The 23632-nt window shown below is 31.6% G+C and overlaps 1 protein-coding gene across 4 annotated transcripts in view; it reads right to left on the reverse strand.

Annotated features, from left to right (window-relative positions):
* The window catches only part of LOC145242393 (uncharacterized), a 717261-nt gene extending 701081 nt beyond the window's left edge, over positions 1 to 16180 (reverse strand). For all 4 annotated transcript variants that reach the window (XM_080105416.1, XM_080105420.1, XM_080105417.1 and 1 more), the window contains exon 1: positions 11258 to 16180. In XM_080105416.1, coding sequence (XP_079961542.1) covers positions 11258 to 11294 — 37 coding nt within the window. In that variant the 5' untranslated portion in view covers positions 11295 to 16180. The remainder of the gene's footprint in view (positions 1 to 11257) is intronic.
* Between the last annotated feature and the right edge of the window lie 7452 nt (positions 16181 to 23632).

Genomic DNA, 23632 nt, shown 5'->3' on the forward strand with positions numbered 1-23632 from the left:
GATTAATTAGAATGGAAACTTTTTCAAGCATAACCTAATCCAAGAACTAAAGCATTTCTTAGCATGTATTTTGTGATAAGAGAAAAGTCTGATAGAAACAAACGTTTATCAAATCAGCTTTAGTAATCATTATCATATTTAGTTTAATATCTGTTTTACATGCTGGCATGTGTTGGACAGCTTTAAAAAATTGGCTTCTAAACTAACCTATCTCTGGCCAGATCTTTATTTACCCTTTTTTCTCTCAAATATACCCTTATCATTTCCTCTTATGTTTTCCTTGGACTTTCCTTTTTAATTAACCTTGTTCCCACAACTGTTTTACACAAGTTTGCTCATTCATTCTTTCAGTTAGCAAATTTCTGTTCTGCACACACATCGTATGCTGTCCAGATTTAATTTTTCTCTGAGGGTATCAAATTTCAGTCTGTCTTAAGGACTCAAATTACATATCTATCATATCATTCTCATATCATTTCTCTTCAAGCAACACATGTCCTCACTGGTTAAGTTTTACTTTTATACATCATTACACTATGCACACATTGTCTAATAGACTTGATTGACAGCAATAATGCTCTGCTCGTTAGTTAGAAGCTGGTACAAGTTCCCAGTACTTACTTCATACCCTCCTAATTATTGTGATTACATTAGCATATACAATTCAAGCACGGGATAGAGTATCAAAAGTTCATATCATAGAAGACAAATGAGTTGTGCATACAGTAAAGAATGAACTTTTGGAATTTTTAAGCCTCAAATCAAAAAGAGAAAGTTGTCAAAAATTCATATGTCCACTTGGCAACCGATTATGCATGGATAGAATTTTATATAAATACTACAACTGATATTAATTAGAAAAAAAAAATGTTAATGTTTTTTCAGAGTTGATAGAATGTTTTGCTGTGCTTGAATTTCAAGAGGATTACATTTTGCTAAAACTTCATGCAATTTGAATAAAACCTATTTTAAGTAAAACAAAGATTTTTCACAAACGATTTATGTCATACTGTCGGATATTAACCTCCTCTCTTCTATTGAAGATCAGGTAAGGAATCCTCAAATCGGAAACTTTGGGTGAACTCATCCCTTTGTCACCATTACACTTACGTCTATTCTGACCCAAAGTGGCAATATTTGTTAATGTCCATCTTTGAATTAAAAAGAATTTGTTCTGAGTAAGACACGAAAGGTAGGTTTTTAACAGTAAACCCAGTTCTCCCAAAATGGAAAATTCCCAACTGTGAACAAAAATAATGTCTATCAGCACTCCTTCACAAAGAAAGGTGATTCAGCTTACAGATAATAAACCTGTCCTCTTTTCGAAAGTAGGTAATGTCTAGAAGAAGAAGGAGTAATCTCCTTAGAACAGATACTACTCTTTGATTTTAACCAAAAAGTTGGAAAAATGTGAATTTAAGTAGATAGAGTTTATTAGTGATTTCTTCATTGAAATGCATTAAAAATATCTAACATTTGATTTTGATAGTTCTCTCTTTCTCAGGGCAATTAAGAACAAAACCCCAAAATATGGTGGCCATAATCTTACTTTTGAATGTTTATATATTTGGTTGCTTTGAACGGCTTTCACCTACTGCTGTCCACTCAGTTGACTGCCGATTTGACACTAGAGTGTGAATTCATGTTTCATCCATTGTCACATATTGACATAAAATTCTTTTTTTTTTTGCATCAAAAACGTTGCAAAAAAATGCTCTGAATCATCGACAGATTGTGATTGAGAAATTTTGAACAACTTTCTCATTGACAAATGTTCATGCAAAATGGTGAATACATTCTGATCTCTGACATCTTCAACTCTTCTGCAACTTCAATTTACCATCAACCAAAATTAATTTGTAGACTTTTTTGATATTTTCAAAAACAACTGCCAAATTTTGGCACGCTAAGCATTCAGCATCACTTGCGTCTGTACGATGGCATTTAGACGTTATTTCTGACTGAACAAAGTCCAATACATATCGAACCATTCTTTTGCTTTAATAGTATTTTCCACATCAGAAAGAAATATTTTATAAACACACAAAATTCTAAGTTTTCCACTGCTTTGAAATTTTGCAACAATAGCTTCACCTAACTGTGGCTTGTAAAAAGACAATCCGATTGGGCTCAAATTTTTTCACATGCCATATGAAGGTTAGAATTTTATAAAAATCATAGATTTTTTGGCTATTAGCACCATCTATATAACTTTAGAGGTTATGGTGATGATGTGACATGTTTGTTGGAGATAGTCACTGCATCTGTATTCATCCGATTGATCTTGTTGACATAAAAAGAGGGTCACCAGGTTCCAGTTAAAAAGACAAACATCTATACATTTATATCAAATTTATTTAATAATTTCATTAACACGGGAACACAAGAATATAATAAGACAAATTAATTTTGCCGGCATGTATAAACGAAAAAACAAAGTTTAAGTTAGTCATGATGAGAGACAAACAAGGAAATGTGACATCTTACATTGGCATCCTGACTGAAACTGTTCATATTCAAGCGTCAAACGGTTTGGACAGAAATGGCTGAAAGGAACAGTGGTGCTCTAATTGTCTGCATATACTGTTATCATATTTAGACTCATGAATCTCTGTCCGATTTGAGAATTCTTGATAAGGTGCAGAAATGTTTATAATTATATTGGCTTCCAACCTTTCTAATTCTCTCCACGCTCTCTGGCAAAAACATAATGTTGCTAGTTTCAGATTTGTTTTTTTTTCTATAAATACTATTATGGCATGTGTTCTTCAAAACTTTCTGATCTATTCCCTGCTTCCTTTGTTCCAGCTCGTTTGACTCATTGGTCTAGTGATTTCCATCAATTCACTGTTTTCATACTTCAATGTAATACAACTTCCTATTTCAATACTTCTTTCCAAGAACTAAAGGTTTGTGGAACTCTCTTCCTGTTGACTGCTTCCCTCCGACCTACAACCTTGGTCTTTTCAAGACCAAGGTCAATAAGCATTTTTCGTTCTTGTTAACTCCTTACTTCAGACCTTGTCTGAAACAATTTCCATAAAAAAATAAAATCACTGCAAGTTTGAAATGCTGGTTTTATTTGACCGAATCAGATACAAAAGATGTAAGTACACAAGGAAATAGATATTAATCTCACCAACTGCTACAAACTTATTAAGTGTTTCTTTCTAAAAGCAGTAGGTGTAGATGAAAACAATTTTGAGATTGGATAATCGAAAAATACATACATTATTAAAGTATATAAACAGAACTTTATTTCTTCTTTTTGTTTTTTACTAATGAATGGCCACTTATTAAGGCCAAAATTCATTTGAGAAAGAATAAGGATTAATGAGATGGAATGATTATTAGTTGTAAGATAGTCTTCAATATCTCAACTAACAATCATTTCAATAAAACGACTGAGAATGGTTGATAGAATTGACCGAGCACAAATTACTAGTAGGGACAGTTCATAATAGCAATCATGACATTAGAGTTCAAGACACTCATGTTGTAATCCACAGGGAAGTAGTCCCAATTGAAACTAAGAACACAAAAACAAATATAAATAAATATTTGAACATATTAAGAAACTTTAAGCATAAAAACATTTACAAAAATAACTGAATTTTGCATTAAATTCCACCCCTACCCCAAAAGTGATGATATCCTGTAAAACAAAGCAAACCTTTCGATTGAATCAACTGCAAATAAAAATTTGTAGAATGTGTTGCAAATGTCCAAAGAATTATTTGTTTGACAATGACAATTGCGTGATTTGTTTACTTTTTTCTTTTTTAACTTGTTTTGTGTATAAAAATATATTCCAATTTTTTTCCGGGGGGCGGGGGGAGTAACTAAAAATATTTTGGTATAAAAAATTATTTTTTAAGTGATAACTGCCATCGATTAAAACATTGAATTATAGTTAGATTTCAAAAAATGTAAATCAGAATTTTATTTCAAAACAAAAAATAAAATTTAAAAGCAACACTCAATTTTATTGAATATATGGGCGGAATCATAATCATATTCAGTTTAACGTCCATTTTACATTCGAGAAACTGACTTCGAAACTAACCTATCTCTGGCCAGGTCTTTATTGATCCCTCTTACTTTTAAGTTAATTTTTATCATTTCTTCCTATGCTTTCCTTGGCCTTCTCTTGTGAACAAAATCTGCTATCTCAACTGTTCTACATCTGCTAATTCAAGAACTTTCATCCATTCTCCCAACATAGCCATTCCATCAAAGTATACTCTTCTGCACACATCTGCCTATATTTAATCTTCCTCTGAGGTCATCAGAACTAAGCCTATTTTTAGGACTCACATTATATATCCTTCACATAATTTCTCTCCATGCACGATATTTAAGGAGAGTAGAAAGTGGATCTTGAGTTTACTTTCAGCAGCCTTGCAATTATTTCCTTATTTTGTCTTCACATTCCATGAACGAGGTTTCCTATAAAGGGGAAAGAATTAGCTTTTTGGGATCAGAATCTATCCATCTAACACTTATAATTGGCTAAATTTTTACCTAGAAGTATTATATTTTTAACATCTTACATTAAGTAGTTTCATGCCTTGTCTGGAGTGATTTACATAAAAGAAAAATATGGTGTCCTCAACTTTCACTAATCAGGTTTCACTTCCATACATCACACTTTGTACACATGTCTGGTAGACTCTTCCCTTGGTTGATAATGGTAATTCTCTGCTGGTTAGTAATGGCAGAAGTTCCCTGAACTTACTCCATCCACTTCCAATTTTTACGATCACACTAGTCTCAACACATTGCTCTAATAGTATCACCAAAATAAAGCTTCTCAACAACTTCAATAGCTTCAACCGAGTTATCATCCGTATCCGTTGTTTTACACATCCGACACACAAATTGGTTACCCTCTCTCAATCTACCTGCAATTCCATTGCACTTCTTGTGTACCCAATGCTTATAGATACTAAAAGAATAAAGTTGCACCGACTCCCTTTCCATAAACTTAATTTATTCTGATTTTTTTGTTGTTTTAAATAGGATTTTTAAAGTTAAATTTGACAAACCACAAGAGTACTCGACTCAAAGTTAGCAGCAAACAGTGTTTGATCAGATTTAGTTCCTGATATTAAACTTCATCGATAATTTAACTTCCAGCAAGATTTTCAATTTCGAAATTTTTTTGATTAAATTATTAGGTGAAAGTACAGAATAGTTAAAGCCCATGTTAAGAATGACTTTCTAAAATAATAACGTTATTGTTTTAGCATAATCTATAAACCCTGATTAGATTATTAGAAAGTCATTCTTAAGACAGGGAGGCGGCTTTGTAAACTATTCTGTACTTTCAGCTTTTTAATAAATTAATTCATAAAAATTAGTACAAAACTTAGCAAACCAGTAAAAAACGTAAGAGTAAACGACTCCCAAAATATAAAGAACTGAATCTGACCGAACATCATTTGCTGCTGAGTCGGATACACTTCTGCTTTGCCAATTTAATTATTCAGTTATGCATGATGGTAGATTTAATTTAATTTCTTAAATAGGATTTTGAAAACTTTGTTTTATCTTAGGCTATTGTATTTGTTTTCGATGGACATTTGAATAATAAAACGAATGAAACTCTCGTAAACTTACACACGTCAAGTTGTCTTATAATATACTAGCAGGCCGTTCCAGCGTTGGCGGTTGGCCGGTCGTAAAACACGCTGAAATATGATATTTTGATTAATGTAGATTTCGTATTTATTACTATATTATATTGGACCCAATATATAGGAAGGATTTAAAAAGTTTAAAAAAAAAAAAAAATTACTCATGCGTTACCACCGAGAATCGAAACCAAAACGTTTAGCTTATGATTTACTCTTTCCTTTGACGTTAATGCCTGAGCAATGAAGTTTGCTGCATGACTAAAAATTAAAACATACCAATAACTATTACGTTATGCATACATATTCGTAATGCCATCGTTCGACCTTCTGGCACATTGCATTTTTTATTTTCACACTTTTGCACCGATTTTCCCTGGCTAAAATCCAAGTATAAAGTTTCACATGGGTTTGAATACCATATATATTAAGTTCCATACCCGTAGACCAAAAACTAACAGAGGAGTTTGGTAGGCAAATTTTTTCAAACAAATATATATATGCACATACATAAATATAAATAGAAAGCGGTTTAAGAGTACGCATGTATAAATCATGTAGAATATCTGCATGAACATAATTTCACGTAATAGTTAACTAAAGATGATCATCCCATAAGAAAACCGAAAAACTGATAGAGAAATTAAAATGAATGTTTAAAAGAATATGCAAATTTAACTAGACCTTTTGGAGATGAATACAATTCCATGACCCAATCCCATATATAACAAAGTTATATTTTCTTTTTTAAATAAATAGAAAAAAAGGGTTTTTAATATGAATTTCAATACACAAAAGAAAAAAATATATAGTATAGATTACAGTATCATATTACAACGTGAATATATTATGCATCTATATTTGCAGTATTTACTTTAACAGTTATCAATACTGTAGTAGTAGTAGTAGTAGTAGTATGAAAATATATTTATGGCAAGTAAGCTACGCAGAAACGTTTGTGTCACATTCCTCGGGAAAATCATCGGTATTTTTACGACTTGCCCCAACGTTGTATAAATACCCCCAACCACCCCATGTTAAGAACGGCTTTCGAGGTTGAGGGGTGGTTATTCCGAAAGTCGTTCTTAACATGGGGAGGTTGGGGTGTTTATAATACGCTGGGAGACGTCGTAAAAATTTACCAAATCATCAGCAATTAAGATTTTTCCTTGAAATGAAAAATGCTTCTGTATAGCTTACTTTCCATAAGTAGATTTTCAATTTTCATACATATTACATATAAACTTGACACGTCAGTAAAGTGCGCGCCTCAGCAGAACATTCTGAAATCGAGGCTTTTCTTTCAAATTTTTAATTAATTACGCCCTCCTTTATTTATTTATTCATTTTAGTTAATTATTTGAGAGTTGGGATTCTAATCTTTTAGCATCCTAAATTTGCTATGGGTAAAAAAAAAAATTAAAAAATCGCTTTCTCTCTTTTCACCCTATTTTTTTTCGTTAGTTAGCTCCTCTACTAAATCCCCAAATAAGGATATTTATTTTAATAACCCTTTGGCCTTTCCCTCCATACGGGATGGATCCAGAATTATTCTAGTTTGTATCACTTGGCCAGGGGAAGAGTGCAGTTAGTTCGTGCTAAGTGCTTGCTACACACTACACACAAGTAAATAGAGACTAGGCAATAAATCACTTAATTATCCATCGTTTACAATTATGTTCAATGCTTATAAGTGTGCATCCTCCCAGGCATTACCACATCTTTTCGAAGGCAATTAATATGAGGCGATGTTTGTTTATTGACAATCGCATGAGATGCTCCAGCTCCATACCAGAGAAAGTCGACGGGTCCAATTCAGGCAATTTTTATCATACCGGCTTTGGGCGGCTTTGTGGTAACTGGTCACATCACATGTCAAATTCAGCCTCCAATAGTAGGGTTTTGATTTGTTTGTTTGTTTTACAAGGTGGTCACCGCACGGCGCACCGCGGCGCACGGCGCAGTGCGCACCGGCGGCACCGCTTATCAAGGTCCGGAAGCCACTCGGAGATAAGGGTTATTTCGTGTACAGTACGTTAGTATTGGAGATTTGATAAAGTGTCTTACTTAAGGAGGCGGTTCATCAGAAATTTGTTTATGTTGGACTTGAAGACATCCAGGTTGTAGTCAGGTGGGAAACAGGCAAACGAAACAGAGTTCCACAGACGTGCACGTGCACTTCTAAGAAAGAAGCTTTGTTCATGGAATCTATATTTTGGTTTTGGCACAGATAAAGAGTGGGGAAATTTTTTGGCAGTGGTTTCAGCTAGACGGGTGTTTTCGTGAAAGATTGGCGAGGGTGGGGATTGCAGGCAAGTTTCAATAAATGATTAATTTTAACAATTTGCTCATATGAAATCCAAAATTACCTATCGTTAACTTACACGTACGTTACAAACAGAATTAAGAATGGTAGTTTACGTGTTCCTATTTACTTTCCTCCTCGTGAGGGCAAAGTTAGACAGAAGGTCTGTTATTTAATGTGGGGAAAATCAAGCTCCCTCAAAAGAGGTACTCTGGATTGGAACAAAAATAAAAACTGCCTCAGTCTAGAACAGTTTCTCCTTTAATGATAGTAACCGACTGAAGACATTAGAAAAAGATAAAGTGTAGTATCAGAAAAAAAAAATCCACAAAATTCGGTTTCTGTACCTCTTTACAATGCCTCCCCACGGGACAGAGTTAGACACCAGAGTCGTTTTTTAACGTTTTTAACGTTCGGTTTCTGTAGAAGCATCGAAAAATAAAAAATAAATAAATAAAATGAAATAAACATTGCAAGGTGAATGTTATGTAGTTGAGTTACATTTAATAGTGGGGGTCAATTCAATTACCCCCCCCCTTTTTTTTTACAAAGGAATCACCATTTAGAAAGTCGGTTATATATTATTTTAAATACGCAGAAGGGTTTTTAGTTTAGTAGTATATAATTCGATCAGAGCTTTTAATTTAACACGAGATAATCCTAGTCCATTCACACAAACATTTTATTTACAAATGATTCTGCCCATTTCGTAAATATACACACATTTACGATGAGATTTCAGTCGATATATTTAACGCACAAGCAAAAACTACATTTTAAACGAATTAACGACATGATTTCATGTTTTTGTTATTAAATCAAAAGACTCCTACTGCACATTTTCAGCGTTCAAATTGGCTTCACAAAAAAAGATTATATAAAATTATTAGATTTATAGTTTTAAACTTACATTGCGATCACCTACTCTTAATATTAAATTAAGTATGAACATTTCTACTTGTTACGGCATCTTTGCAATGTAATTTTATAATTATATAAATTTAATAATCGTATAAAATGACGTGTCGTGAAAAAGAAAAATTTGGGACGCTGAAAATGTATTCAATCCAATATAAATATAGAATAATAGTTTTGTACTTTGTTTTCATTGGCTTTTTTTTTATTTACAGATCGTCCAGTTGTCAAAATATGTTTAAAAACGTAGATAAAATGTTGGAGAACTTCATCAAAATAAACTTGGGGGAAAAGTTTGTTTTTCTAAAAATCAGCAATAACAAAATAAAAGTTAACACGTGTTTAAGTAAAACTTTTACGAAGACAAAAGATTTTAGTGTTATATTTTTATTCACCTGTGAAATGATATTCGGTTTCTGTTTTTATTTAAAAAACAAATACTTTTTAGTTGAGCTAATAAAATGTTGTTGTTGTTATTATTAGTCTTGTGACACTGAAAAAAAAAACATTCATTGTCTTAACTCGTAAGCAAAATGTCAAACAGGTTTTATACGAGTATAATATTTGAGCATTTTTAGACAATGAAATAATATATTATTAATTATTATTATTATTATTATTATTATTATTATTAGGTGCTAGTGCAGAGAGAGTGTTCCGCACTATTTTTTAAATCGTATTTCCAAGTTTAATTTACGTTTTATGATATATTTTTTTTATTCAATTCTAAGGTTGAAGCATAGAATAGGTACAAAACACCCTTCCCTCCCCATGTTAAGAATGTCTTTTTAAATAATAACGTTATTATTTACGTCCGGATTACTTTCTGCACTAGTACCTATTATTATTATTATTATTATTATTATACTTCTACATGTACATGGTTTCAACTGAACTGTTTTGTTTATTTTTATTATTCAAGTTTATTAAGTTTAACGGTACTCGTACATTTTTACATCCCCGTGCACATTTAGAAAGTCATTCTTAACACAGGGAAGTGGAAGGTTTTGTTTCCCTTGTCGCAGACGGAACTGTCTTAATGAAGACAACAAAAATGTTAAAATGCACAAGTGCCGGTTTGGTTCGGTTCAAATGCAATGTTGTCAGTCTTTACTTTCATTTTACTTAATATTTTTTTTTTTATTAAAAATCGTATTCGAAAGTTAAAATCTAATCATCATGATATAGTTTAAGTTTAATAATTAAATGATTAATTGAATCAAATTGTTAAAAAAAATATATAATTATTTTTGTGAATGTAATGTTTTAATCTAGTTATAAAATCATTAGATATAAATAATTTCCAAAACTACTAATCTTTTAATATATGAGAATTTGCTGAAAAAAAAAAAAAAAAAAAAAAGTTCTATTTGGCAGTTTTAAGGCTTACAAATTCTTGTCAAATTTCGGTGCTGTTTTCGTTATAAGAAATCCGAAAAAATGAATTTTCATTAAACACAATCGTATCTTCTTACTTTAATGTCAATTCCAACTAAAACAATGCTATCTACTTAATTGTTATATCGCATTGTCGCAACTAGTTAAATATTACTGAATTATAACATAAAACATGTACTTTGACGAATCTATGATTGTGATATTCGCCATTAATTGTAATAAGACGGATATCAGTTACGTGCCCTGACTCCATGCTTATTTATGTATAAACTTTGAAATTTACTTCGAAAATTATTTTCATTAATAATTAATTTATTATATCGCTGTTCGTAATTTTTGGATATGTTACTAAATTCGATTTCACAGGTAAGTAGATACTATTGGTTTTACTTGCAATTCACTAGCTTGATTTTTGAATTTTCAAGGATCACAAAGTAAAATGCATATTTTTTTTCTTCAACAGTTAACGGATTCAAATGACGAACTTGTTTATGGAGAAACCGAAATGCATTATTGTGGATTTAATTTCGCAATTACTATTATTTTAATAAGATTTCGTTTTGTTTATTTAATTTGGGTACTTTAGGCTACTGAACTTTTTTTAATTTACTTTAATTTAATAAATAATCGATCGATTTTATAAATAAAAATGTGTTTACATATTTTTCTTAATATACATATTTACGTAATTTTTTTTTTTTTTTTTTTTACAGGCAAAGAGGGAAATTAAATATAATAAATAAAACAAGGATCTCCGAAAAAATAGTTATTCATAATAATTAATTTTATTTAATAAGTCTAACTGCATTAACAAATCTAAATTAATTTAGGCCTTTCTCTGGTGAAAATTCCAGGTCGATAAAACTTACAATCGTGTTAACAACTTTTTATTATTTTATTTTACTTTTGATGGCTGAAAAAAAAAAAAAAAAAAAAGCACAAGGATAAAGATAAAATGGCAATAAAGATTTTTAGAAATTATTGTTTTTGTGTCTTTACTTACCTAAATCTTCCATGACTTTTTGCCTATAATTAAGCATGTAGCAATCACAAAATAGTCAGAAGTATGGGAAAAGACCCCAGATCGAGTAGAGAATTGTGAGGAGGACAAGAGAGAGAGAGACACACACACGACCCAAGAAATAAAAACTCTTTCCAAACTTGCGCAAATCCAATCGTCAAAAAGAAAAAAAAAAAATGCAGACACTCGCGTCCTCAAAGTCGATGCGCGCGCGTGCTCTCTCTTTTTTTCTCTCGTTTTTTTTTCTTTGTCTTTTTTTTTTACTTTATTTCTTTTTCTGTATTTTTCTTTCTTTTACTCCCTCTTTTTCTGTCTTTTTTGTTTTGCTCTTATTTTTATTTTATTTTTCTTTCTCCTGTTTTTTTTTGTTTTACTTTATTTTCTATTACTTTCCTTTTCTACTTTTTCACTTTCCTTTTCACTTAGTTGCTTGTTTTCCTTTTTTTTCTTTTCCTCGTTACGTTTTTTTACCTAATTATTTTTTATTCTTTCCTTACGTTTTTCAAAAATAGCAGACGAGATCTTGTGTGAATGTGGGTTTCGCCTAAACGTAACTTTGATAAAAAATTTATTATTATTTATCTTTAATTTATTAAATTTATTTAAATAAAATAAGGTAAAACTTGAAACGATTTTTCTAAATCCTATTTAAAAAATTGTAAATGACTATATTTAAAATTATTATTCTCTAAAACCTACACCCTGGACAACGCCGGCGCCGGACAAATACCACAAATAAAGAATAATTTCCTTTTTTTTTTTTTTATCTTGGATAAAATATGTTGTCTTTTTGTTGATATTTATTTATTTATTTTCACTTTTTCTTTCTTTACACAGGAGATGCAGATATTTAGGAGTGTGGATGAAAATAAAGCCCATAAAAAGTAAAATGGAGCTAAATAAATCTACAGGCGGATAGGGGTTTCTATCTTGCAGTTTTAAACTGTTGAACACATTTTCTTTCTTTCTTTAATTGTATATGAACCGATCCTTCATACGGTTTTTATTAAATGATAATCTCTGTAAAAGAACTGGATATTTTACAGAAAGAATGCAGTGGAATTAGATCCCTTTCTAAATAAGATAGAAAAGGGGGGATATATCTCCCCGCTGTGCCCTTATTTTTCTCACATTTTTCTTCTCAAGAAATAAAGCTCTTTGAATGGCTTTCTAAAATTGACAGGAGGATGTTAAAATATACACGTGACACCCTCCTTTTTTATTATCTCCTTTTTGATCTCTCTCAGCAATAAAGTAAATGTTGAATTATGTATTCATGGAATAAAATATGTTTAACTCACAAAAGAAATACCATTTCGAAGGAAGAACTGATTAAAGTTTTGAAAATGGTAAAATCAAATACGTATCTGAACCAAGAGTGATTGGATCTTAACGCTAAATTTATTTGAATTTAATTATTTCTAACTTATTTCTTGATATAAGTTCATGGCCTCCGGGTGTATTATTCTATATTTCCCGTTTCTCACAAAATACAGTTGAGAATCTTATGCCTTTTTTCTGGAATTATCTGGTAAAGAATTTAATTTTAAGGTTGTTTTTTTGGGGGGGGGGGGTTATATGGTTTTATAATAATCCACATAAACTTTTCGATTAATTAGAAGAAAATACAAAACAAATATGCCATTTTAAAGATAGTAAAAATACTTATTAAAAGACATTAGGCTTTTGGACAAGGACAAACGTGCAATATTTTAATGAAATCCGTGTATATAAATACATTTATCAAAAATAAAATTTCCAAGAAAGCTTGGGATATCTTAAGTAGAATGGCCCCTAGAGTAAATGTGGTATTGTGATGACTGAAATAATGCTAGTTAAGGCATTTTTATCATTACTGACTAAGGATGACCAACGAACTCAAATTCCCGAGACTTTTGTGCCTAATTTGTATTAAATGTAAACTTATATTTTGTTCAAATAGATAATTCAAGGTGTAATATCTGTTTTTTCCTTGGATGTGAGATTTTTTTTTTTTTTTTTTGACTCGGCAATTTTTACTTTTGTGCCAATAACAGTTATAGTTATATACCCTGTGTGAGTACTTTATTTTCTTTCTCGAGATAATTTTTTTTAGTACTTACTCCTTGTCTTTATACATATTATCGGCCTCCCAATTTTATTATTATTATTATTTATTCATTTTTTTCTATCTTTGAATCTATTTTTCCCTCGTTTTCTTTTTCTCTTTTTAACTCCAGAAAGTGATAAGTAATGTTAAGATAACTTGAGGCGACAACTAGACAGTAATAGTCGTTGTGGGGGAGGAGAAGGGCGCAAATAACATGAAAGGGGTGTGTCAACACACCTAAGAAAAGGAGAGAAAAAAGTAATATATACGAAAGAAATTGTGAAAGTGATGTTATGAGTAAAGAGAGAAAACAGGACTGATCCTTTTCCTTACTCTAGTAGTAGTAGTAAGTTGTTTTTTTTTGGGGGGGGGGGATTAATAAAGAAAGTAAGTAAATAGAATAGTGAATGGTTTGTGTTTTGCTACCCAACTCACGTTTAAGTGTCAGGTATCACCATCCTCCGTTGTACAAATTTAAAGTATTGGGTTACTTTTTTTCTTTACCAACAACATTTACTCAGCCGTTTCTCTGGCATATGTCATAAAAATTTCTAGACTAAAAATGCTTTCATAAATAAACATTAAACATGTATCAATGCATTCTTTCATTGCGAATTATTAGTGTAAAAAAAAAAATTGTTGTTTTTATCACCGTTTGAGATAAGTAAAAAATTTTTTTTATTAAAACATGATTTTAAGTAAACATAAGTTGTTTGAGAATAATGTCGAAATCGATTTCGCTCTAAATAAAATAAGCGACCATAGGAAATTGCCTTAAAATATTATAAATCACCTTTTTATACTAATAAAACTGTTTAATAACAAAGTTGTTAATCGGATTTATTAAATGTTATCATTTAGAAATGTAATAAACGTCAAACAAAAGTGTTTATATAAACGCATGAAATTATACGGAGCTAATAAAAATTCCAGTGTAAAAAAAGGGTGCTAATGCAGTTACTGATCCGCGTTATTTTAGTTTAATTAAAATTTTATTATGTTTTTTTATTCAACTGTTTTTTTATTCAATTAAAGTACGGAATAGGTACAAAACACCCTCCCCCTCCACATGTTAAGAATGGCTTTTTAAATAATGTTATTATTTCAGCGCAGCTGACTGCACTAGTACCAAAAGAAAGTAATTAACAAGTAATTATAGTGTTAAAATTCCGGTGCCGGGTGTGAATATATCAGGTTTTAATTTTAGCATAAAATTATTCAAAGAAAGACATTGCGAAAATCGTTTATCACATAAAAAACATTCACGTTATTGAAATGCAAACAGATGTTACTTACAACAAATAATACAATAAGGAAAGATTAAATAATTTGTTTTGAAGGGACCGCGAGAAAAACAAGATACGCCTTTTTGTTACTGTCGTGAACAGTCTATAACGCGACACGCATCCTTAGTTGGGAAATATTTTCCCCGATTTTCAATTTATGGAATAAATTTAAATTATTGATAAAATATAGTATTAAACCATAACATCAATTGATTATGATCATTCTTCTTGTCACTTGGGATTTAAAAAAAGAAAATAAAGTTTGGGTTATCATCAGTGTTTAAGAAATGTCCTTCTCAGCTTGGACAATTTGTGTTGCCTCAGCCAAAAGTACCTGTTTGAAGGAATTTGACATCCTGCGTATTAAGAGAAGATTTTGTGTCTAATTTTGCCCTCCTGGGAAGATATGTAAAGAAGGGTTCATTTGTTTACTGTAAGTGCAGATTAAAACAAACTATCAACATATTTACTATAATAATTACTTAAAAATAAGTGCAATTTTTTTAATTTATAAAATTATACAGTTTTAAGTTCAGTTCTGAGTTGACATTTGAATTGATTTTAAGTTCAAGAACATTTTAATTCAATTAAAATTACTTTTAGTGTTTCGAGAATTTTCTAAGGAATTTCATTTAAAGACGTTTCAGGGCTGTATGCGTAAATCCACAGAAAATATTCGAATCAATTAATTTTTTTAAAATTATCAGACCAATGTTTGCAGTTTTAAAAAGACTAATAAAAATTAAAATTTAACAGCGCAATGAAACGTTTAATTATTAAACGTATATCTCCTAATAAATCGCTTTTTAAGGTAAAAAATACGAATAAAATAAAATATGAAAGTGAAAGTAGAAGAAATAGGGTCTAATTGTAAAATATTATTTTAATTGCTTATGGCGACGTGAATAAAAATTAACGCGCGCTTTTAAAAAAAGGGGGGGGGGAAATAATATTTTAAAAGGGTAATCACAGCGAAACAAAATATATTTGGATAAATAACAACAGGCCTTTAGTTGTTTTCCGTCTCTAACATCTGATCGCAATTAGGGGATTGGACAGAGGGTCAGAAATGACAGTCGTAAATAATCTGTAGATAAATTCAACAATGAAATGAATGACCACTTGAAATAGCGCGACTCCATCATAAGATGACTAGTTGGTCCCTATTGTCAGCGAACACAGTGACATTTAACAATAACATTTTTTTTTCCAAATGATGTTGTTGTTGTTGTCGTCGTAGTAAGTAGTAGTAAACAGTTCAAATTTTCTCCGGAAAAAAAAAAAAAAGAAAAAAAAAAGAGGGATTTGAAACCGGGGTTAGTAGTTCGATGATCGGCAAACGTTTCGATTATTATTATTCTCCCTTTAGCTTCGTCCGCAAAAAAAAAAAAAAGAAAAAAAAAGACAACAACAAAAAAGCAAAATTCACCGGCCTTGCACGATAATTATTGACTTTTAGCAGCGTGTTTATCAGGTGTTGTCGCCAATAATGATAGTGGGTGTCCCGGGGAGTCGGGAGAAGCTATCGTATAAGTGGAGTGAACGAAGCACGTGACCAAAGCCGACGAGAAACGAATCCCGGCTGGACGAGGGGGAGACAACTCGCATTTTCAAGGAGAAAATACTGTGGGGGGGGGGGGGTCCTAAAAGCTCGATTCAAATTTTTGAGAAGATTTTAGGAATGAGTATAGAAAAGAAGCATATAAAAACATTAAAAAAGGAACACATTTCGATTTGAAACCTTATACAATAGAAATGTATAAATATTATTGTGTTCTGCATCCTATGCTAATTAAATCTGATTATATGGGATTATATGGAAAAGTCGATGAAAACAACAAATGACAATACTTTAGACTTTAGAGAGGGGATCATTTTCGCATATACATAACATAAAATTGTCACCCACTTCTGGACCAGATAGCTTGTTTAAATGTATGTAATTTCTTTTCATAAAACATTGGAGTTTTTTGTTTGTGTTTTTTTTTTTTTTAATTTCTTTGAGATTAATTTTGCATATGTTTATTATTTAACTGAATTTTTTTATGTTAATAAAAACAAATGAAAACATAAAATAATTACATTTTTCTGTTTTTCTTACAAACTCATATTATGAATGAACAGCAACTATCCTCTACCTATAATGTTCCTGTAGCAACCGCTATGCCCGGCCAGAATAAACGACCAGCAGGAAGATTTCAAAGCAATCATCACTTTGACTTCGAAAATGAATTTGGAATCGGCTGAACACTCAGGTGAAATACGAATTGCTCATTTCAAATAACATCACCAATAAAATAATGACAGCAAGCATTTTATTAATTTAAGAAATCATAACTCCTGCGGTATATAGACAGTGATCAAGGAATTATCGGACGAAAGTTGCAGACTAGAACATCCACATAGAGAACGAAGAATGTCATCAAATTCAACTGTGCAGGTGATGGTAAAAATCCCGCCTTTTTGTGTAGATGACCCTATGCTTTGGTTAGACAGTTTTATACTCAAAGGATCCATAGCGAACTTATCAAGTTCAACCACATAAATTGCTTCGACTTTGATAAATCACTGGCATGTAACATGGACCTCCTTATCAAACTAGTAACACTGGTCTCAATAAAGTAGCGATTTATTCGAATAATCGCTCAAAAATCGAAAATTAAACAAAACACATATTCTCTATGAATCAGACTCAGACTACAGTGAATTAGCGGCACGCGAAACCTCGGTCCACCCTACCTTGATTCCAGCAAGTTAGCAACACACACATGGTCCTCCTACAGATTAACAGTCCCATCGCCAGCACGTTGGACAATTCGCCCACCCACATGATTTTATTTTACCTACAGTGATTATCAACGCCTGTTTAATGTTGAATCTTCCATTAAATTCATGATACAATGGATGCTCTAACATCACCAACAACCACGATAGAAGTAACACCAGTTCAAAACGAGATAAGCTGCACCATACACACTAAAAAAACTCAACAACTGGCCGTTTAATGATTCAATCAAGACACAAGAAGCTTAATCAACTCAGACGACACCCACCAACCCCAATACAGACCCACTTGTACTTGGCACTGCAAAATTACTTGCAAGCTTTGCGCAACTAACTTTGACCATGATATACCCCTAATCTTGTCAACACAGGTGATACAATCAACTATGCAGGCTCACTTGCACCTATCACTTTTAACCATGGAGACTCACTCGTGCCAATCATTTTAAATCTTGCAGACTCATTTGCACCCATCACTTTTAACCATGAAGACTCACTTGCACCTATCACTTTTAACCATGCAGGCTCACTTGCACTCATTAACTTCAACTGTGCAGACTTTCTTGTACCAATCACTTTTAACTGTTCAGACTCATTTGCACTTATCATGTCCTCTATGTATTTGTTCCAGTTCATATTACCCGCAAATGTTAGGCCGAGGAGTTTGAAGGTAGAATTCTCAGATAGGGTGCTATTTGTCATGGATATAAGGGGTTGGAGAGACGTCTTGTAATTGTTAAAGGAGATCGACTTAGTAATAATGCAATAAAGTTCCTATGTAACTTTTTAACTTATACATATATATATATATATATATATATATATATATATATATATATATATATATATATATATGTCATGATTTTCTTGGGGGTACAAAACTTTATTAAGGCAATCATGAAGGGAAGATGTATTCCTTTGGAATTCTTTTTTTTTTTAATATAAAACGAATTCCAAAGGAATATGTCTTCCTTTCATGATTGCCTTAATATACATATATATATATATATATATATATATATATATATATATATATATATATATATATATATATATATATATATATATCAGAAAAAGTAGTTAATAAAACATGTTAAGAAACACTTTGAAAAAAACATATTTAATTTTAAAAAGGAAGCATAAAATAAGTGGATAGTCCTTAATCCACAGATTTTCGAAGAAATACTTTCCTTCTCACCAGAGGGTAGGATTTAGCAAAATGCAGGATCGGATTTTGCTTGCAAAAGTATTTAATGAAACTACAAGTAAGTCATAGATCTTACTTGGTAACAAATAGTGAAGCAGATGGAATAGGGTGAAGAAAAAGGTGATTTCACGTGAATGGATAGTCTAGGGAAGGGTAAAATATCCAATAACGGTAAAATCCAAAAAATTTAAATCCAAAAAAGTTGGTTAAATTTCCATTTCCACAAGTAAAATCCAAGGGAATCGCATAACTGGAAGATGGTCCAAAGTAATCCAAAAGGCAGAAATCCGTGGAATAATTCACAAATGGGTACAAGGAAAAGGGAATGAGTTCAAATAATATTATTAAAAGAAAGATAAGATGTGTGTAGAAAAAAGAATTTAAAACGACTGTCAAGGCTGGGCTTATTTTAGAAGAATGAGTAAGGAAGAAAAAGAAAAAATTGAATGGTGGTTGAGTTAATTTTAGAATAGAAAAGCCAATGTCAAAATGACCCAGACAAGATGACGTTAAAATGGCGCCAAATTTAAAGCAAAAATGGGATCAACTGAAATATACAAGTTATTACTTAAGAATTAAATTATCAGCAGGAGTTAATGAATTGAGAAGAATGATGAGTTAAATACATACACATGTATATACATACATATATATGAATACATACAATTACACACACACATATATATATATATATATATATATATATATATATATATATATATATATATATATATTCAACAAACACACCCACATATACATACACATATATATACATAGATATAAGTAAATAGATTAGTAAATTAATAAAGAGTTTTAAAAAAATTAAGTGGAGGGGATGGCCGGTATCTGCAAATTCCGGAATAAAGCAAGTAAATACACATAGTAAAATATAAGTAAACATACAGGCAGATTATAAATGTGTAGGTAGATGGATATATTTGATTGATAGGAATATTTAAACACTAAAACGGAGCTTGCAGATGTAAAACCGGTCAAACAAAGAAGAAATAAAGAATAATAATGAAAATTACAAAGTTATAAAATGCTAAGAAAGTATGTAGAAAAAAACGATAATGTTATAGTAATATATATATATATATATATATATATATATATATATATATATATATATATATATATATATATGAAAGGTTAATTTAATAGCTATGTAAGTTCAAATTTATCATGTTTAAATTTGGACTTATGTTTGTAGTAAGAGATCAGTTCGTTTTTAGAGTTTATTATATTACTACTTTGAGAGGAAGTAATTATAGTTATAGCTTCGGTTGTGCAGAGGCGACATGACTTAGAGCCTGGAGTATAAGACTTACCCTTTTTTAGGATAGTCCATTTAATTGAGAAGGGGGTATTGTTACAATTAAGTTTTTTAATTAAAGTGGTTAAAGAAGTTCCTTGGCTATTATTAGAATTTTGGTTGTTAAAAGAAGTGTGGTTTGATATTCTTTTCTTAATTAATGTTGAGGTAGCGCCGATATATGTATGTACTTTATTAACAGCTCGAGGTCTGATATTAATATTAATTTGCTGATTTGTACTGGGGAAATAGTTTGAATTTTGTTCATTGTGATGAACAAAGGGCGGGACAATGATTGTAGGAGGACTGTTTTGGAGGGGATAATGAGAGTTGTTAGTGTTAGGATGGCTGTTAGGAGAAATATTTTTCTTCTTCTTCTTCTTCTTCTTCTTCTTCTTATTATTATTATTATTATTATTATTATTATTGCCAGTTGTATTATTGTAAATAGAGGGGTTGCTTGAATGGTTTATTGAATTAGTAACTATATCAGATGGAGGGTGGAAGAGGGATAACTTAACGACAAAATATTAGTGTCTGTTATGGGAGGATTGCGTGGGAGCTCTATAATTGTGTATGAATATATAACATTTCTATGGATGCAATCATTATTGAGTGGGTAAAGATGTTTGCTATTACAATTGCAGTTTTGGGTTTAATTGGGAAAGGGATTTTTGGGCTGATTTAATTTTTTTGTTATTAGATGTTAAGATCCTTTGTGCTAAATTAGGCATAGTTGAATAAGAAATCCTTATTGAGTTTTTATTGAAAATAGAACTAGATCTGTGTGTGTATTTGAAAGAGTTTTGTACAATGTTGAAGAATTTCTTAGATATATTGGTTTTGATATTTATGCTAAATGGAGGATTAGACCAAATATTTTTCTTTCTCCTGGTGCGTCTGGGAGGGTTAGAGGTATCACTATCAGTATGTTGGTTTGGATTATATATGTAGAGTGGTTTATTGCTATTGATAGCGGAAGATCTTGTTATTGGAACTGGTTTCTTGCGAGTCATATTGTGTGTGATTACAGATTTAAGGTGGCCAGCAGGAGGAGCATAATGGTTGTATTTAATCTTTTCATTGTATCCTGAATTACTTAAGGCATTATTGACGAAAGTAGCATTTTGAGTAAAGGTTTTTTTATCGACAGAAAGATTAGAAATTCTTCTAGAGATGGATGGTACTATAGATTTTATAATTAAGTTGGGATGGTTAGAAGATTTATGGACGTATAAAAGCGTAAGGTTGGTGTAAAATGTTTTTGACTCCTAATGGGGGCATGAGACGAATGGATTCGCCAATTATTTTTATAAGCACCGGCTGTGCTAAACAACTAATGAAAACGTTTCAAAATTATTATAAAAATTGTCGAATTTTGGATTCAATCAGTTCGCCGTTAACTTTGCCACGGACCGCATTTGATTCTTGGCCGCCATCTTGGTTACTGATTTGAACTATGCCGCCATCTTTGTTCAACACAATGTCTCAAAACTTAACAGGTTATGCGCCCAGCCATTGTCTTTTCTTTGGCGGATCGGAATCTAAATTCGAATTGTGGCGGGTAAAATTTCTGGGATATCTAAGGATTCGAAATTACATAAAATCATACAATCTCCAACAGAGAATCCAAACGGCCCCAAATTTCTCGAAAAGAACGCGACTGCTTTTGCAGAACTGATTCAAGGTTTAGACGATAGAAGTCTGTCTTTGATTATAAGAGACGCATTGGATGATGGATGAAAAGCATTGAACATATTAAGAGAACATTATTTATCAAAAGGGAAACCGAAAATTATATCCCTATATACAGAAATAACGTCTCTGAAACGTAACAAGGATGAAACAATCACCGACTACATTATAAGGGCAGAAACAACCGCCAATGCCTTAAAACTCTCAGGTGAAATAATAAGCAATAGCTTGTTGATATCAATGACCTTCAAGGGACTTCCAGCCGATTTTAAACCATTTACAACTGTTATAACTCAGAAAGACAAACCCATAAATTTCAGCGAATTTAAAATGGCATTGCGCAGTTATGAAAAGACTAATCGTATGCTCATAGACAATAATAACTCCAGCAATATTATGAAGTTCAAAAATGCTTCTCGAAAGCAGACACCACCAAATTATGCACCTCACTGCAACGTATTCTCCAAAAGTAATTTCCCCAAGAAAAAGAATAAAATTATCTGCTATAATTGTGGACGACCCAACCACAAAAGTTTCCAATGTCGATATAAACGCTCTAAAATGGATTCCGTAAAAAACGTTGAGAACTTTGAGGAAGATCATACATTTCTATTCACATGTAACTTTGACAATACCACAAACGGTAAAAATTTCCTTGTAGACTGTGGTGCTATAACACACGCTATCACCAAGGAATCTGATTTTATTAATTTTGATTCAAACTTTAATCCTCAAAGTTATTTTGTCGAACTTGCCGATGGTAGTCAAATAAATGATATAGTCTTGAAAAGAGGCGATGCTAAAATATCCCTAAAAAATAATAAAGGCGAAATCTGTAACTGTATTCTAAAAAATGCTCTGTTCATACCTACATTTAAGCTAGACATATTTTCCGTGCAGGCTGTAATTAAACAAGGCGTGAATATACAATTTGGCCAAAATACATCAAAATTGATATACCCCAATGGAACTGTATTTGACATTAAAGAAAATGGCCGACTATATTATTTAAAAAGTATGGTTCCCTCAAAAACTGCCTGTCACAACTTGGAAACCTGGCATAAAATTCTAGGACACTGCAATACAGCTGATATTAAAAAATTACCAAATGTAGTCGAAGGCATGAAAATAATACCTTCAGACGATCTCCCAAATTGTGATGTGCGTGCACAGGGGAAAATGACAACAGATATAAGCCGAACGCCAGACAAAAAAGCTACGAAAATTCTCTCACTTGTGCATTGTGACTTAGCAGGTTCGATCAGCCCGATGGAGAGAAATAATCTAAGGTACGTTTTGAACTTTATTGATGATTTTCCGGTTTAATTATGGTTTATTTTCTAAAAAACAAATCCAACACTATCCTTGTCACTAAGAAATATTTAGCTGATATTGCCACGTACGGTTCTGTAAAATGTATTCGCTCAGATAATTAGACTGAATTTACTAGTAAAGACTTTGAACTTCTATTAATTAACCACCGTATTAAACACGAAAAATCAGCGTCGTATTCCCCCTTCCAAAATGGCACCGCTGAAAGGGCATGACGAACCCTTTTTGAGATGACAAGATGCCTACTTATCGAATCGAAATTAGCGCGTAGTTTATGGACGTACGCTTTAATGGCAGCAGCATATATCAGAAATAGATCATTAATTAAGAGGCTAGGAAAAACGCCGTATGAAGCATTTTGCTGTGTAAAACCTAAAATGAACAGAATGCATCTATTTGGTTCTGATTGTTTTGCATTTATAGAAAACACCAGTAAACTAAATACTAAAAGTGAAAAAGGTACTTTCGTAGGTTACGATAAAAATAGTCTGGCATATTTAATTTACTTCCCAAACCAAAATGCCATAAAAAGGATTAGATGTGTAAAATTCAATGATACATTAAATTTAAAAAATGGCGATCCAGTGGATGAAAAACATGAAATATTACCTAATATCTTAATCGATCACAATGAAAATATTAATAACGA

Source organism: Euprymna scolopes, chromosome 21, assembly GCF_053919585.1.
Source record: "Euprymna scolopes isolate OS-2025 chromosome 21, ASM5391958v1, whole genome shotgun sequence".
Classification (NCBI taxonomy): Eukaryota; Metazoa; Mollusca; class Cephalopoda; order Sepiida; family Sepiolidae; genus Euprymna; species Euprymna scolopes.